The following is a 14,179-nucleotide window of genomic DNA, read 5'->3' as shown; positions in this document are numbered from 1 at the left end:
TTTTAAAAATGTTTTTTCTTTTTATATATAAAATAAAAAATCAGCACAGCTGAATTTGATCAAAAGTCCAGTGAGTCCTTATCCTGCATTCTTTTTGACATTAAATTAAACTTAATTAAATGAAATTGAATTAAAACCAGAATAAGGAACTTGGTGGGAGGAAGAAGTTGAACACAGAATGAATATATTATCATCATATTATATGATCATAGATTTAATTCTGGAAGGGATTTTAGAATTGATGTGGTCTGATCCCTTCTTTTCTTATATAGATGAGGAAACTGAGACCCAGAAAAAGTAAGTGATTTGTCCAAGGTCACACAGATTACAGTAAATGATTATGTATTTTCTTTTTTATTATGAACTTAATAAATATCAGGAACCATAAACATGTCAATTTATAATGAATAACAAAAAAGTGTGTTGTATATGAATCTGCTGTTGCATGTCTGTTTCCTCTACTATGTACCGCTTGGGGTGTGTGTGTGTGTGTGTGTGTGTTTGTGTTTGTGTGGGTGGCAGTTCCAACATTGCTCTGCTTCTTTGTGTACCCTTTTGGACTTTCTTCTGCTCTCTTCTTTTTATTATTTTTAATGATTCATTACCATTCTTTTTTGTTTGTTTTTTTTAATATCACTTTTACTACCTCCTACTTGATCCCCAATGTTCCCCCCTCCCCAAGAAAGAAAAAAACCTAATACCTCGCATTGTCATAAATTAGTATAACCACACAAAATAAATCCATATATCATCTATGTCTAAAAACGTAGGTCTTCTTGTATGGTCTGAGGAAAAAACAACAAGAAGTACAGACCTGTGAATGGTGACCTGGGAAGTTAGGTCAGGAAGCAGGACTAACACACCTACATCATTCCTTGAGGCTCAGAGTATGAGACCATAGAACTGGAGAGAGACAGACTGCTGGGGTTTCCTAAAACCAGGGGATTAGGATGAGCATAAAGGAGGAGAAAATCTGATTGGGGCCAAAGCTCTGCAGAGAGCCCCTGGATTAGAGGGAAAAGCAAGAACAAGAAGTGATACAAAGTTACCCATTCATTGGTATGTTTCTTTGTTTCTGCTGCAAGGCAGTCTTGTTCACTCACTTTCTCCTTCACTCTTTCATTCAACAAGCATTTTAAAAGTGGCTAGTGTGTGCCTGATTTTTGTTTTTATTCTAGTTTATTTCAACAAATATTTATTAAATTACTACTCTTCCTGATGGGATAGCGGGGACAGCCCCTTCCCTGGAGCTGTTTATTGGCTGGGAAAGATAAGATTTTTTTAAATCTGTGATTTCAACACTGGATGGTGCCATAGTGCATAGAATCAACACCTGACTCGGAGGCAAATCTGGCCTCAGATACTTACTAGTTGAGTGACTCCAGATAAATCACATAACTGCTGTTTGCCTCAGTTTCTTCATCTGTAAAGAAATAATAGTACCTGCTTCTAGGTTGATGTGAAAATTAAGATAATAACTATAAAGCTCTTAGCGCAGAGCCTGGCACAGAGTAAGTGCTACATCAATTTTAGTTATTGTTAATTATTAATATTCACCATCCTCCTTTGCAGCCGTAGTAGTAGTAACACTAGCAGTAGTAACACTAGTAGCAGTGGTAGTAATAGTAGGGGTGTAGTAGTAGTAGTAGTGGTGGTATACTAGTATAGTAGTAGTAGTAGTAATAGCAGTGATAGTAGGAGGAAGAGGAGTGGTATAGTAGTATTATTAGTGGTGGTGGTGGTAGTAGTAGTGGTGTAGTAATAGTGGTAGTGGTGGTGATGGTGATAATAGTGATACTAGTAGTGGTAGGAAGAGAGGTAAAGTAGATAAATAAACATAAGCCATGTTGCCCAGTGGAAAGTGTGCTGGTTTGGAAGTTGGGAATACTTGGGTTCAAATCCTGGTTCTTCCATTTATTGTCTGTGTGACCTTGGACAAGTCACTTCCCCTCTCCAGTCCTCAGTTTCCTCATCTGCAAAAATAGGACTTTGAACTAAATGACTCTTAGGTCAATCTGTGATGTTGTGAAGTTACTCCCTCTCTTTGCTCCTCAGTTTCCTCATCTGTAAAAGGAGTGTGCTGGACTACATAGGCCTTTGGGTCCCTTTCCCCTCTATGATCTTATGAGAAGTTCAAGGAGGGAGAAATCACTTTTATCTTGAGGACTCTGGGAAGGTTTCCTGGAGAGGTAATGCCCAAGCTGGGCCTTGAAGGGAGATTGGAAATATGGTAGACTGAGGAGGAATGGAAGATGTTCTAGTCTCCTTTCCCATACTTTCACATTTCTCCCCCTTCCTACCTACTTCCTCTCCTCCCCATATACATACAGTCTATATTCCGGCAAGCCAGCCCACTTTCCTTTCCTGTCATTACACCTCCTACTGCCATTCCTTTGCCCTAGATATGCCCACGCTTGGAATGCCCTCCCTACTAATTTTAACTCTCTTGAAATCTTGAGGTTCTACAAGCTCAACTCAGATGCTACCTCCACATTCCCCCCACTCTGGCTTTGGCATTCTTACTTCCAAAAGTTAAAAATATTTTTTTATACATATATATGCATGTATGTATGTATACATTACTATACACATACATATATATGTGTATATGTACTTTATATGTCATATATGTATTTTTTTCTCCTCTCAGTAGAATTTAAAAACAAGGATGTTTGGGGTTTTATTTTTAATATCTCTATTACCTAGCATATGCTTTGCACCCACTAGGGGCTTAATGTTTAGTGAATTGAATTCAATTAAATTGAAAATAGAATGAATTAGGGTTGTGTGGAGTCCATTAGAGGTTGTGGTTTCAAAGACCGACAACATGTGTGAGCTTGGACAAGTCACTTCCTTTCTCTGAGCCTCAGTTTCCTCATCTGTAAAATTAGAAGGCTAGACTAGATGGCCTTTCAGGTATCTACTCATTCAAGATTTATGATCCCATGTTCCCTTGATCAGTCTCAGCCTTCTGACAATATGAATAAAAACAAGGAAATAAGAATGAGTAATTTTTGGTCTATGTTAAGTAAAAAAATCTTTTTTCATAAGTAGAAGTTTGTAATTATATATTCTAACATCACTCCCATAGTTCTCTGAAACTAATTCCATCCACCCTACTTTCCTTATCTCCATTCATCTCCCACATATCCAGGTGGAAAAAGTTTTAGATTTTTGAGTGAGAAGATTCAAGTTCAAATTCTGGCTCTTTGGGTCTCACTACCTTAACCTCAAACCTATAAAACCTGTAAAAGGAGGAGGGTGTTGGACTAGAAGATGACTAAAGCCTGTCAACAAATGACTAGTCCATCTCCCTCTACCTCTGCATGTTAATTGCTTGTTGTTTGATTTTTTTTTCATAGCAAGAGGGAGTGCCAATAGAGGGGAGAATTTCTTTCCTTCCTTTAAAAACCAGGCAAGGAAATAAACTCTTAGAACCCTGCAACAGATGGCAGTCAGGCTCCCAGATCCCAGAGTGTTCTTCTCAGTTGCCCCCAAGCTTCATTCCCCATGTCTTTTGCAGCTCCAGAAGCAGCTGTCAGAGCTGGATGAGGATGATCTGTGTTATGAATTTCGACGAGAACGCTTCACAGTCCATCGTACCCACCTCTACTTCCTGCACTATGAGTATGAACCCACCTCAGACAACACAGATGTCACCCTTGTGGCTCAGCTCTCCATGGACAGGTATAGAGGGGACCTTCCCACTCTCCCAGAGCTTCAAAGAGATGTGTGGGGCAGTAGATTGAGCACCAGACTCAGTTGGAGAAAATGGGTTCAAATTGTCATTCATTGTCCTTATTACCAGTGGGGTCTGTTATTTACAGCTGTAAAATAAGAGATTTGAACAAGATGGCCTCTAATAGAGGAAGATATTCCTTCCATCTTTAACTTTATAATCCTATGAAACATTTTTAAATATTCATAAAGTCATATAACTGTTGTTCTTTATGTGAACAGACAGGTATAGAGTGTCTTTTGAGTGTCTGTGGTCTGAATACCACATGAAATACCCTTTTGCATGAGCAAAAGGGGCTCTGGTCAGGATGGATGGATGGATGGATGGATGGATGGATGGATAGATGGATGGATGGAAGGAAGGAAGGAAGGAAGGAAGGAAGGAAGGAAGGAAGGAAGGAAGGAAGGAAGGAAGGAAGGATAGATGGATGGATGGATATACAAACATTATTGAGTATACTTATTTCATGCACTTAAATGCACTTAAGTGTATTTTCTTATTTTTCTTAATCAGAAAATATTTACTAAAGAGGAAAGCAAAGGTAAAACTAATCACAGCATACAAGTTAGCCCATAAACCTGAATCTCACTTTCCCACCAATTCATGAAGTGTATTTTCTTAAAAGAACTTCATTAAGCTTTTATCAGGTACTTAATCTACGCCAAGCATAATCCCTGTCTTCTAGGAGCTTTTCTGGTGGGGAAGATAAAGGCAGGAGAGACAACATACATGGTGGCACAGTAGCCCAGGGAAGGGTATTTGAATTTGGAAAGTTACAAGGCGGGTGAGTGGAGCCATAAGGAAGCCATAATGGCACACCTTTTTGAGTAGCAACTGCAATATTGATTTGATTATGGCAAGCGGGGTAAAGCCAAAGGCAGTGTGATAGTAAAGCGAATGGTGAGAAGGTGACTGGGACATAAGCAAAGCATGGTTACAGTCAACTTGTATGTATAGAACTGCACAGAGTGCCCATCCATCAGGCCGGGGGGCCCACGATGGTAATTCTGAAGATGAAAGTGTTGAGTGCTCTAGGGAATGATCATTTGTCTGGGCACCACAGTGACAGTAAGACGATGGTGAGAAGAGACATGGTGGCATGTGAGTTAGAGGCAGTGGCTGCCAACCAGTCAAGGGAACAGGGCCCCTATTGTCTCAAACAGGAAGGTAAAACAGTTGAGCTGTGGGGACAGAACAGAAGCAACTGTGTTCAAATGCCATCAAAAAGCATGAGCCTCACTCTTGATCAGGGAATACTTGTCGACTGCATCTAAGAGCAAGGTGATTCTGGGTCTCTGGGTTAGCAACTGGCTTGATCCATCCTATCTGAGTACTAGAACTGAATGTTTTGCAAACCAGGAGCAAGAGGGAGATGAGAGTTTATTGTAGCAGAGAAACGTACCTCTGGGGAAACTGGTTACCTATGTGGCTTTCTCTGTGTGTCTGTGCTGGTGTTCCCCCATGTCAGGTGTGCCTCTGGGCTGGATCTCAGGCAATGGTGTGTGCTACACGTTCAGAAGAGCAAACACTAAAGAGTTGACTCTGTCAAAAATGTCACTTATAATTGTGTCCTTGACAACACCTTTTGAGTCCTTCTTTTTTCTTGTTGTGATCATGAGAACCTGGTAGTCAGAAACCTTAAGAGCCTGGCATATCTCTCTCATACTTTCACCAGCATATATACACACAAATGTATACTCCTCCCCCAAAAGAGTCCATATTAAAATGAAACAGTGAGGTTGAGATTGAAGGGTGATGGTCTGCTTAGGAAAAGGAGGTCAAGAGAATAAAGGATGGGAACAGAATACCCTTCCAGTCATGCCATTGCTATTAAAGCATGCTGGCTCCAACATGGCATGGGCTAGATCATGGCTTTCCATCATTCCCTAGGAGTTTTCTGGCGACTAATGGACTCATCCAAAGAGATAGAGGAGAAATTCAATGTTTTATTGTTGTCCTTCACTTGTTTGCTGCTTTCTCAGTTAGCTTCATGTCTTAGGACCCAGAATATCCAGTGAAAGACACAGCAGAGAAACTTTGCAGATACTATCTTCAAGTGAACCAAGCCATGTGATTGCATTACTTCTCTATCCAACCTTCTCCTCAGATGGTTAAGGTGGAAACTAGCAGAGTAGAAAGACTCCATTATTAGATGACTGGATCCCACCAGGAGGCATACAACCTTGATGACCTGGAAAGAAATATATAACCTTCCTAGCACTCAGTTTCCCTTCCTATAAAATGAGGTTATTAGCCTCAAAAACCTCTAAGTTTCCTTCCAGCTCTAGATTTATGATCTTATGAACCAATCTTGTTTTTGTGGAGTAGAGGTAGAAGAATTTGGGAGCAGGAAGGTGGTGCAGTGCTAGAATACTGACCCTGGAGACAGGAAGACCTGAGTTCAAACCCAGCCTCAGACACTTATAGTTGTGTGATGCTGGACAAGTTACTTAACCCTGTTTGCCTCAGTTTCCTCATCTGGCAAATGAGCTAGAGAAGGACTCTATTAGCAAATTACTCGAGTATCTTTGCCAAGAAAATCCCTGATGGGGTCACAAAGAGTTGGATACAACTGAATAATAATAGCACCGCCCCTGCAGCAGGAGTCAGAAGAGCTAGGTCTAATCTCAGTAACTGCACCATCTTGGAGAATTCATTTAGGATCAAAGACTCATAGAACACCCTCCTCCCAAAGTTCCAGGAAGTCTCAGAGGTCACCTAGTCCTAATATACTTAAAAAGGCAGCCCCCAAATAGCCATCCACCTTCCATTTAAACATGTCCAGGATCCAGGATCTCCCCACCTCCTGTGACAGTTCATTCTCCCTTTGGATGAAAGGGACTTCTACAGCTCATTTATCCTAGATGCTTACCTTTCAGGCAGATTAAGTAGCAACCGCATTTTCCTGAATAAATAGTTGAGGCAGAGAGAGATTAAGTAACTTAATGTTCATGGTCATACGGTTATTGAGTCCTAAAGGGTGCATCTAACTTAGGTCCCCTTCCAACTGGGGTAGTCCTTTTTCTGTTGAAGTTCATGGAAACTGCTGGACTTGGAACTGGAAAGACCTAGGTCCAGATCTCCCACACTATCTGTGTGGCCATGGGCAAGTTTATCCATCTCTTAGAGAGGGAGTATACACAAGAGCGTTGGGTGGAGAGGCCTTGGAATTCCAAGGGACCGGGTTTGAATGGTATAATTTTGGGCAAGTCATGAGCCCAAGCCTCATCTTCTTTAAGTTAAAAAAGGGGGGAAGGGAGAAGGAATAAGGAAATCACTTATTATAAGGAAAAGAATCTGAGATGGAATAAAAAGACTTCATTTTGAGCCATGTTTCTGCTTCTCACTCCCTCTGTGATCCTGGGCAAGTCAGTTTTCTCCTTCAGATCTCATTTTTGTCATGTGTAAAATAAGGAGGCAGATGAGCTCTATTGAACTCAGAGATGGCATGTTCCAATTCTGCCTCAGATTTTAATAGCTATATGACCACCGTAGGTTTGTCACTTGGCCCCTGTCTGCCTGAGTTCTCTTTTCTGTATGATAGAGATGATAGTAGCAACCACTTCCAGGGCAATTTTGAGAACCCAATGAGATAATATTTGTAAAGTACTTTGCAAACCTTAAGGCACTATATGAGCACTAGCTATTAAACTATTAATATTAGGCAGATAGATGACACAATTAATAAAGTTCTGGGCCTGGAGTCAGGAAGTCCTGAGTTCAAACCTAGCCTCAGATACTGGCCAGTATGATCCTAGGCAAGTCACTTAACCTCTGTTTCCTTATCTGTTAAAAGGGGATAATAATAGCACCCATCTACCCTTAGCGTTATCTTAAGGATCAGATGAGATAATAATTGTAAAATGTTTAGCACAAAGTCTGACACATAGTAAGTGCTAAATATATAATGCTGTTATTGAACGATACTGGACTAGAGACAAGCATATGTTGATTCAAATTCTACCATAAAGACTTACTAATTGTGTGACCCTGGGCAGATTAATCTCTGTTTGCCTGAGTTTCTTAGTCTATAACAAGAGGACTTTTGACTGGATGGCCTCTCTAAGTATGTATCTGTGGTCCTGTGATTCATTGTCCCTCCTGCCTTTAATATTCTACAGCTTGGTGGTTTTCTTGGTGGAATTACTTGTCTCACGGTGTCGTTGGAAGGAAAGTTCTTTGGAAACCTTTAAATCCTAGAGAAATAGAAGTTGGCATTGGTAGGGCCAGGTGCTCTCTGACTAGTGACAAGGAAGGAAGTATCCAGAGACCCTAAAGTTTCCCTCGACCAGGTCCCCAGCCCCTCCCACGGCATCCCTGGAAGGGATCTCGTCCTCATCTCCCGGAAGGGCCCATGTCGGAGAAAGGGAAAGAAACATTGTTTTCTTCAGGAAGCAACATCACCGTGGCAGCTGACGGCAGCCAGCAGAATTGCCCTGGAGCCCATGCGGCCAGAATGTGACATGTGCATGACGCCTCCTAATATGCTCTGACAACTATTATGGTCTTGACTATTCCATAGAGGACCGGAGGAATTCAGAGCGATGAGACGCCGAACAGAACATAATAAAAAATTATCAAGCGGTAATGCTTTCTAATGAAGACGGCAGGCATTTAACCAGCCTCCTCCTCTCCTTCCTACACATTCAATTATGACACTAGGCACTCACAGGGGCCTGTTCGATTGATTTTTAATTTAAGAAACATTTCTTGTATGTTTGTAAACCTTTGAGTGCAAAACAGGCCCTGAGTGAATGCCACACAGAATTAAGGAGACTGGTGGGTGGGAGGACCTTCTCAGGCTTCCCTCTGGAATCCCACCACTGAGGGGTGCTCTTTGCCTGGCACCAAGCAAAGGTGAAGCAGATGTCTCTCTCCCAGCTGCCCAGGATGTTCGTTTTACTGAACAATGGGGACTGGAAAGGATATGGTTTGGTAGAGTCCTCTGACAAGGGAGATTTTGTTAAAACTATTAAAGACACCCTTGGAAAGCAAAGTTCTAAATAATGGAACTCTCAGGAAAAATTAAAATAATTCATTGTCTCTCCTATTTTAGAGGGATGCTGTTACCTAGATAGAGGCTGTGTATCCTGGAAAGAGTGCTATACCTAGAATTAGACAGTCCTGGGTTCAAATCCCTCCTCTGACACTTCTTAACTGTGTGTCTCTGGGCAAGTCCTTTGACATCTCTGGGCTACAGTCCTCACTAAAGAAACAAAGGAGTCTGACTAGATGACTCCTGAGATTCCGCTGAATTCTAAATCGATGGTCTTACATGCTCTAGAAACATCTCTTCTGAGGCAGCCCCTTCTGTTGTCAGACAGGTCTAATTTTAGGACATTTGCCCTTATATGGAAGCAAACTGCGACTTGACTTGACTTGAGTATTTATTGCTGGTGCTGCTGCTTCTTTGGTTCCACCACTTCAATCATGTCTGACTCGGTGACCTCATTGGGGGTTTTCTTTGCAAAGATTCTGGGAGTGAATTGCCATGTGCTTCTCCAGCTCATTTTTTGTTCATGTCTAACTCTTGGTAACCCCATTCTGGTTTTTCTTGGCAAAGATAATGAAGTAGTTTACCATTTCCTTCTCTAGTTCATCTTATAGATGAGGAAACTGAAGCAAATGCTTATCTAAGGTCAAACAACTAGTAAGTGTCGGAGGCTAGATTTGAACTTGGGGAGATGAGTCTTCCTGACTCCAGGCCTGGGGCACTATATACTATGTCACCCCTTAGTGGCCAGAAGCAAACTACTCCCCCACAGCAGCTGTCCAATAGGTGGTCCTATCTCTCCATTCTAGGATACAGCCATGAATCAAACGTCTCTTCAAGATAGTAACCCTTCAGATACTGGAAGATAAGTGGCCTAATCTGAACCTCAGTTTCCTCGTCTTTAAAACAAGGTTAATAATGCCTACAGCCACTACCCCACATGGTTTTTGTGAGGCTTAAGTGATGTAATTTATATAAAGAGTTCCCTAATTTACATAAAGAAAGGCAGCTAGATGGTATATTGAAAGGAACACAGGAGTCAGGAATACCTGAGTTCAAATCCAAACTGATAGTTTGTATCCCTGAGCAAGTTGCTTAACCTCTTCCTGCCTCAGTTTCCTCAGCTGTAAAATGGAGTTAATAATAGCACCCACCTCCTGGGGTTGTAGGAATCAAATGCAATATTTTTAATTGCTTAGCATAGTGCCTGGTATATAATAAGAACTATATAAATGCTAGTTAGTATTATTATTGATCATGTGACTCCAAGTCACTTAAACTCTGCCTCAGTTTCCTCGACTGTAAAATAGGAATAATAACTCTACTTGTTCATGGTCATTCATACAGCTATTAAGTCCTAAATGGCTCATCCAACTTAGATGCCCGTTCTCTTGGGGTAGTCCTTTTTCTGCCGAGGTTCATGGTTTTTACATATCTATGGTGATGCTGAGAATCATAGACTGCTGGACTTGGAATTGGAAAGACCTGGGTTCAGATCTCACACACTATCTATGTGGCCATGGGCAAGTCTTTTCACTTCTCTAAGCCTTCCTCTCAGGAGAGTTGTACAACTGCATTGAGATTATGTATATAAAGAAGTTTGCAGACTTTGGAGTGTCTGATATCTCTGCCCATTTTTGTTGTTAGAGTTATTTGTGTTCATCTTCTCCCACCTCCTCCCATAGGGGGATCTCCCTTCCAGCAGGGTCTATGGTTTATCCATCTCTTAGAGAGGGAGTGTATACAGGAACACTGGGCAGGGAGGAAGGGGGGGCTTGGAATTCCCCAACCAACTCCTAGGGTTGTTGTAAAGATGATTAAGTGATATGTTTTCCATTTTGGTGGGGAAAATGCTTTGCAAACCTGAAAGTGCTATTTCAATATTAACTATGTTACTATTATTATTATCTTTACAAACCCTAAAGCACTCTGTGAATGTCTTTCTTGGGTTGTTTTTTAAAAGGTTGCTGAAGCAGTATGCCATTAAAATAAAGCCAGGATTTGAAAGGAAGTGTGTATGAGGGTAGAAGGGGTTGGAAGCAGTGAATACTCTTTCCAGCACACCAGGGAACCCAAGATTGTACTTCCTGAATCCTTTGTAGTCATTTTCAGTCTTGTCCAACCATTTGTGACCCCATGTGAGGTTTTCCCGGCAAAGTTACTGGAGAGATTTGCCATTTCCTTCTCCAGCTCATTTGACTGATAATAAGACAAGAAAATAAGAAGATAAGAAACCTGAGGCAAAAAAAAAAGTTAAGTGACTTTCCCAGGGTCAGAAAGCCAGTAAGTGTCTGAGGACAGACTCAAACACAGATCTCCCTAACTCTGAGTCCAGCACACTAACCATTGTACCACCTAGCTGCTTGTTATAACTTACTTATTATTCTGTAGAAGAGAAATCCAGGTTGGGATGGCAGCAATCACATAAGATCATAGACATAGAGCCAGAAGGGACATTCAAAGTCATTTCATCCAATCCCCTCCCCATTTGACAGCTAAAGAAACTGAGGACAGAGCTGTGTGCTGCAGATGTACTTGGGATGTAAGGACCTACATTTAAATTCAGGCTCTCCTAGTTGCTAGTTAAATGACTTTGGCTAAGTAGTTTTCCCTCAGAGCCTTGGTTTCTTCATCTGTGAAGTGGCAGAATATAAAGTGTTGAGATGAGGAGGAGGGTATTGAAGTCGATGACCTCTACTGTCCCCTCTAGCTCTAAATCCAGGGTAACTGAGACCTGAGTCACCTCACTCTCAGCCTGGGGTCCTTTCTACCAGGGTGCTTTTAAATGCTATCCCAAAAAGTCCTTCAGGATGATTTCATTTTTAAATCTTGATTGACTGAATGGTATCTCTGTAATCATCATGAATCCTGATCTTGACTGTTTTCTGTGGATCAGGATGGTGTCATATGAAAGACTCTGAAGCCTGTCTTCCAACCAGTCCAGAGAGTAAAACTCAGTTATGTGACATAGCTCAATAATCTTCTAATACTACCCACATTCCCAATGTATCCCTGCAGATATAGACAAGGGAAAATGACCCAGAAGACTAGAGACCCATTAGGCATGTATTATGATAGGGAATGGGGCAGCTGGTTGGTGCAGTGGATAGAGAGCTGGATTTGGAATATTCATAAACTCAAAACCAGCCTCAGACACTCACTAGCTGTATGATCCTAGGCAAGCTATTTAACCCTGTTTGCCTCAGTTTCCTGTAAAATGATCTAGAGAAGGAAATGGCAAACCACTCCCATATCTCTGCCAAGAAAACCCCAAATGGGGTCACAAAGAGTCAGACACAAGTGAACAATAAAACACATGGTGGGAAATAAAGAAGATGACTCCCCAGTTGCTGTTGCTTGGAGACAGATAGCAGATGGGCATTTTACATCAATGACTGTGAAACATTTTGAGTCTGAGGACCTTTTTTCCATGAAAAAATTTCTTAGGACTCTACAAGATAGTAGTTGCACTTCTAAGTTCTATTATGGTATTAAAAAACACACTGCAGTATTACATTTAGAGGAATTCCTTTGCATTTTATTTATCCCATTCGGTCAACAAGTATGCTTTAAGCCTTTATTATGTACTGTATCGTTTTGAAAGAGCTATACATATATGTGTGAGACATTATTTATCCAGTCTTTAGAAGCTCTTGTAACTTGTTTCATTTTGCTCTCTCAGAGACGAGATACTTATACTGTATCTTTAAGAGTCAAATGGAAGATGTGGGGAAAGTTGTTTGGAGTCACATAATACTTGCTTATTTATGGGTTCTCAAGCCCTTTGTAATAGCTTTGTATCCTACCAGATTCCTGGTGCCCAAGGGTTGGACTGGCTTAAAAGTATCCTTGTCTCCTCATCCTAAGACCACACCATCTATAGCAGCCTTTGTAGCCTTTGTCTCATCCACTAGTTTATCTGATTCTTGTCGTGTCCTTTCTGAGATATAGTTTTGATTGTTTATTTTCTTATATAGTTCTCCAGAAAAGTAGTTCTCAGGAAAAGTGCAGGTTAAAAAAAAAGAACTCTTAGAAACTTGTGATGTGGCAGGGGGAAAGGGAACATCAAGTTAGCCATTGTACTGGCTTTGTAGAGCTACTCATTTAACCAAGGCTCACACTGAGTATGTCCGCATATCATTCTTTAAATTGCCTATTTTCAGAAGATAAAGATAGTATGGCATAGGGAATACACCAGTGGACTTAAGGTCAACAGGATTCAAGGTCTCCCTCTGACCCATACTGATTGTATGACCCTGGACAAGATACTGAAGATCTCTGAACCTCAAGCAATTCTTTAAGATTATAGAGATATAGAAAAGCTGCTCTTCAGTGGGTTGATTTCTGAACTTAAGAACATCTGGTTTCAAATCTTCTTTCAGACACTGTAGCTATGTGACCCTGAGCAAGTCACTGAGGTCACAACCTCAGGTTTCCTCCCTATAAATGGGGGAATAATGGGGGAGCTCCTAGGGCTATTGTGAGGACAAAATTAGATCATATGTGTAGGATGTTTTTAAAATAAAAACACAATGGAAATGTTAACTCACTATTAATACCTATACTTGGAACAGAAACAACTCTTTCACAAAGGGAATCGCAATTCCTGAGCAAACCAGCACTTCCACAGAGGAACTCAGATCACTAAATCTGTGTTTTGTCCATCATGGAGCAGAGTCTGGGGAGTAGGATGCAGAGTATGATTGTAATAGTTCTGGGAAGGGGGGTGGGGAGCTCTTTATGCTTTACCAAGTACTCCTTTTGTATATTTCATTTATGTTTTATTGATCCTTTTTTCCATTGTTATCATTTCCTAGTGTCCTTCCTATACACACACACACACACACACACACAAACACACATACACACACACAGGATTCTCTTATAGTAAAGTCAGTTACACAAAACAAACAGATCCACTGAGCATGGAGATGTAAATAGATAGATAGATAGTTAGATAGATAGATAGATAGATAGATAGATAGATAGATAGATAGACAGACAGACAGACAGACAGACAGACAGACAGGCAGGCAGGCAGGCAGGCAGGCAGGCAGAATGATAGATAAATAGATGGCTGTATATTATATATGTGTGTATTATATATAGTACTTTGTAACCAGAAAGGTTACATATATGTAACATACACATTCATGTGTGTACACACACATACATTATCTCATTTGAGAATGTAGGCAAAGACTGTCTTACTTTTGTCCTTGTGTGCTCAGCACAGCGTCTGACTCATAGAAGTCACTTAGTGAACATTTGTCAAATATTCAGCTGGTTCATATATCTACCTTGTGCTATATAGGTGCTGGATCTAAAGTCATACAAAGGACCCAGATTCAACTATTGGCTCTGGTACTTATTATCTTACAAGGCAGTTGGATAGTACAGTGGATAGAGTGTTAGACATAGAGTGAGGAAAACCTGAGTTCAATCCT

The 14,179-nt window shown here is 40.8% G+C and overlaps 1 protein-coding gene across 2 annotated transcripts in view; it reads left to right on the top strand.

Moving 5' to 3' along the window:
• LARGE1 (LARGE xylosyl- and glucuronyltransferase 1) overlaps positions 1-14,179 on the top strand; it is a 611,843-nt gene that overhangs the window by 571,008 nt on the left and 26,656 nt on the right. For both annotated transcript variants that reach the window (XM_072655854.1, XM_072655855.1), the window contains exon 11: positions 3,524-3,687. In XM_072655854.1, the coding sequence (XP_072511955.1) occupies positions 3,524-3,687 (164 nt within the window). The remainder of the gene's footprint in view (positions 1-3,523; positions 3,688-14,179) is intronic.

This window comes from Notamacropus eugenii, chromosome 3 (genome assembly GCF_028372415.1).
Source record: "Notamacropus eugenii isolate mMacEug1 chromosome 3, mMacEug1.pri_v2, whole genome shotgun sequence".
In the NCBI taxonomy this organism is placed as follows: Eukaryota; Metazoa; Chordata; class Mammalia; order Diprotodontia; family Macropodidae; genus Notamacropus; species Notamacropus eugenii.
Note: the sequence above shows the minus strand (reverse complement) of the source record. Positions and strands in the feature narration are given on the sequence as shown.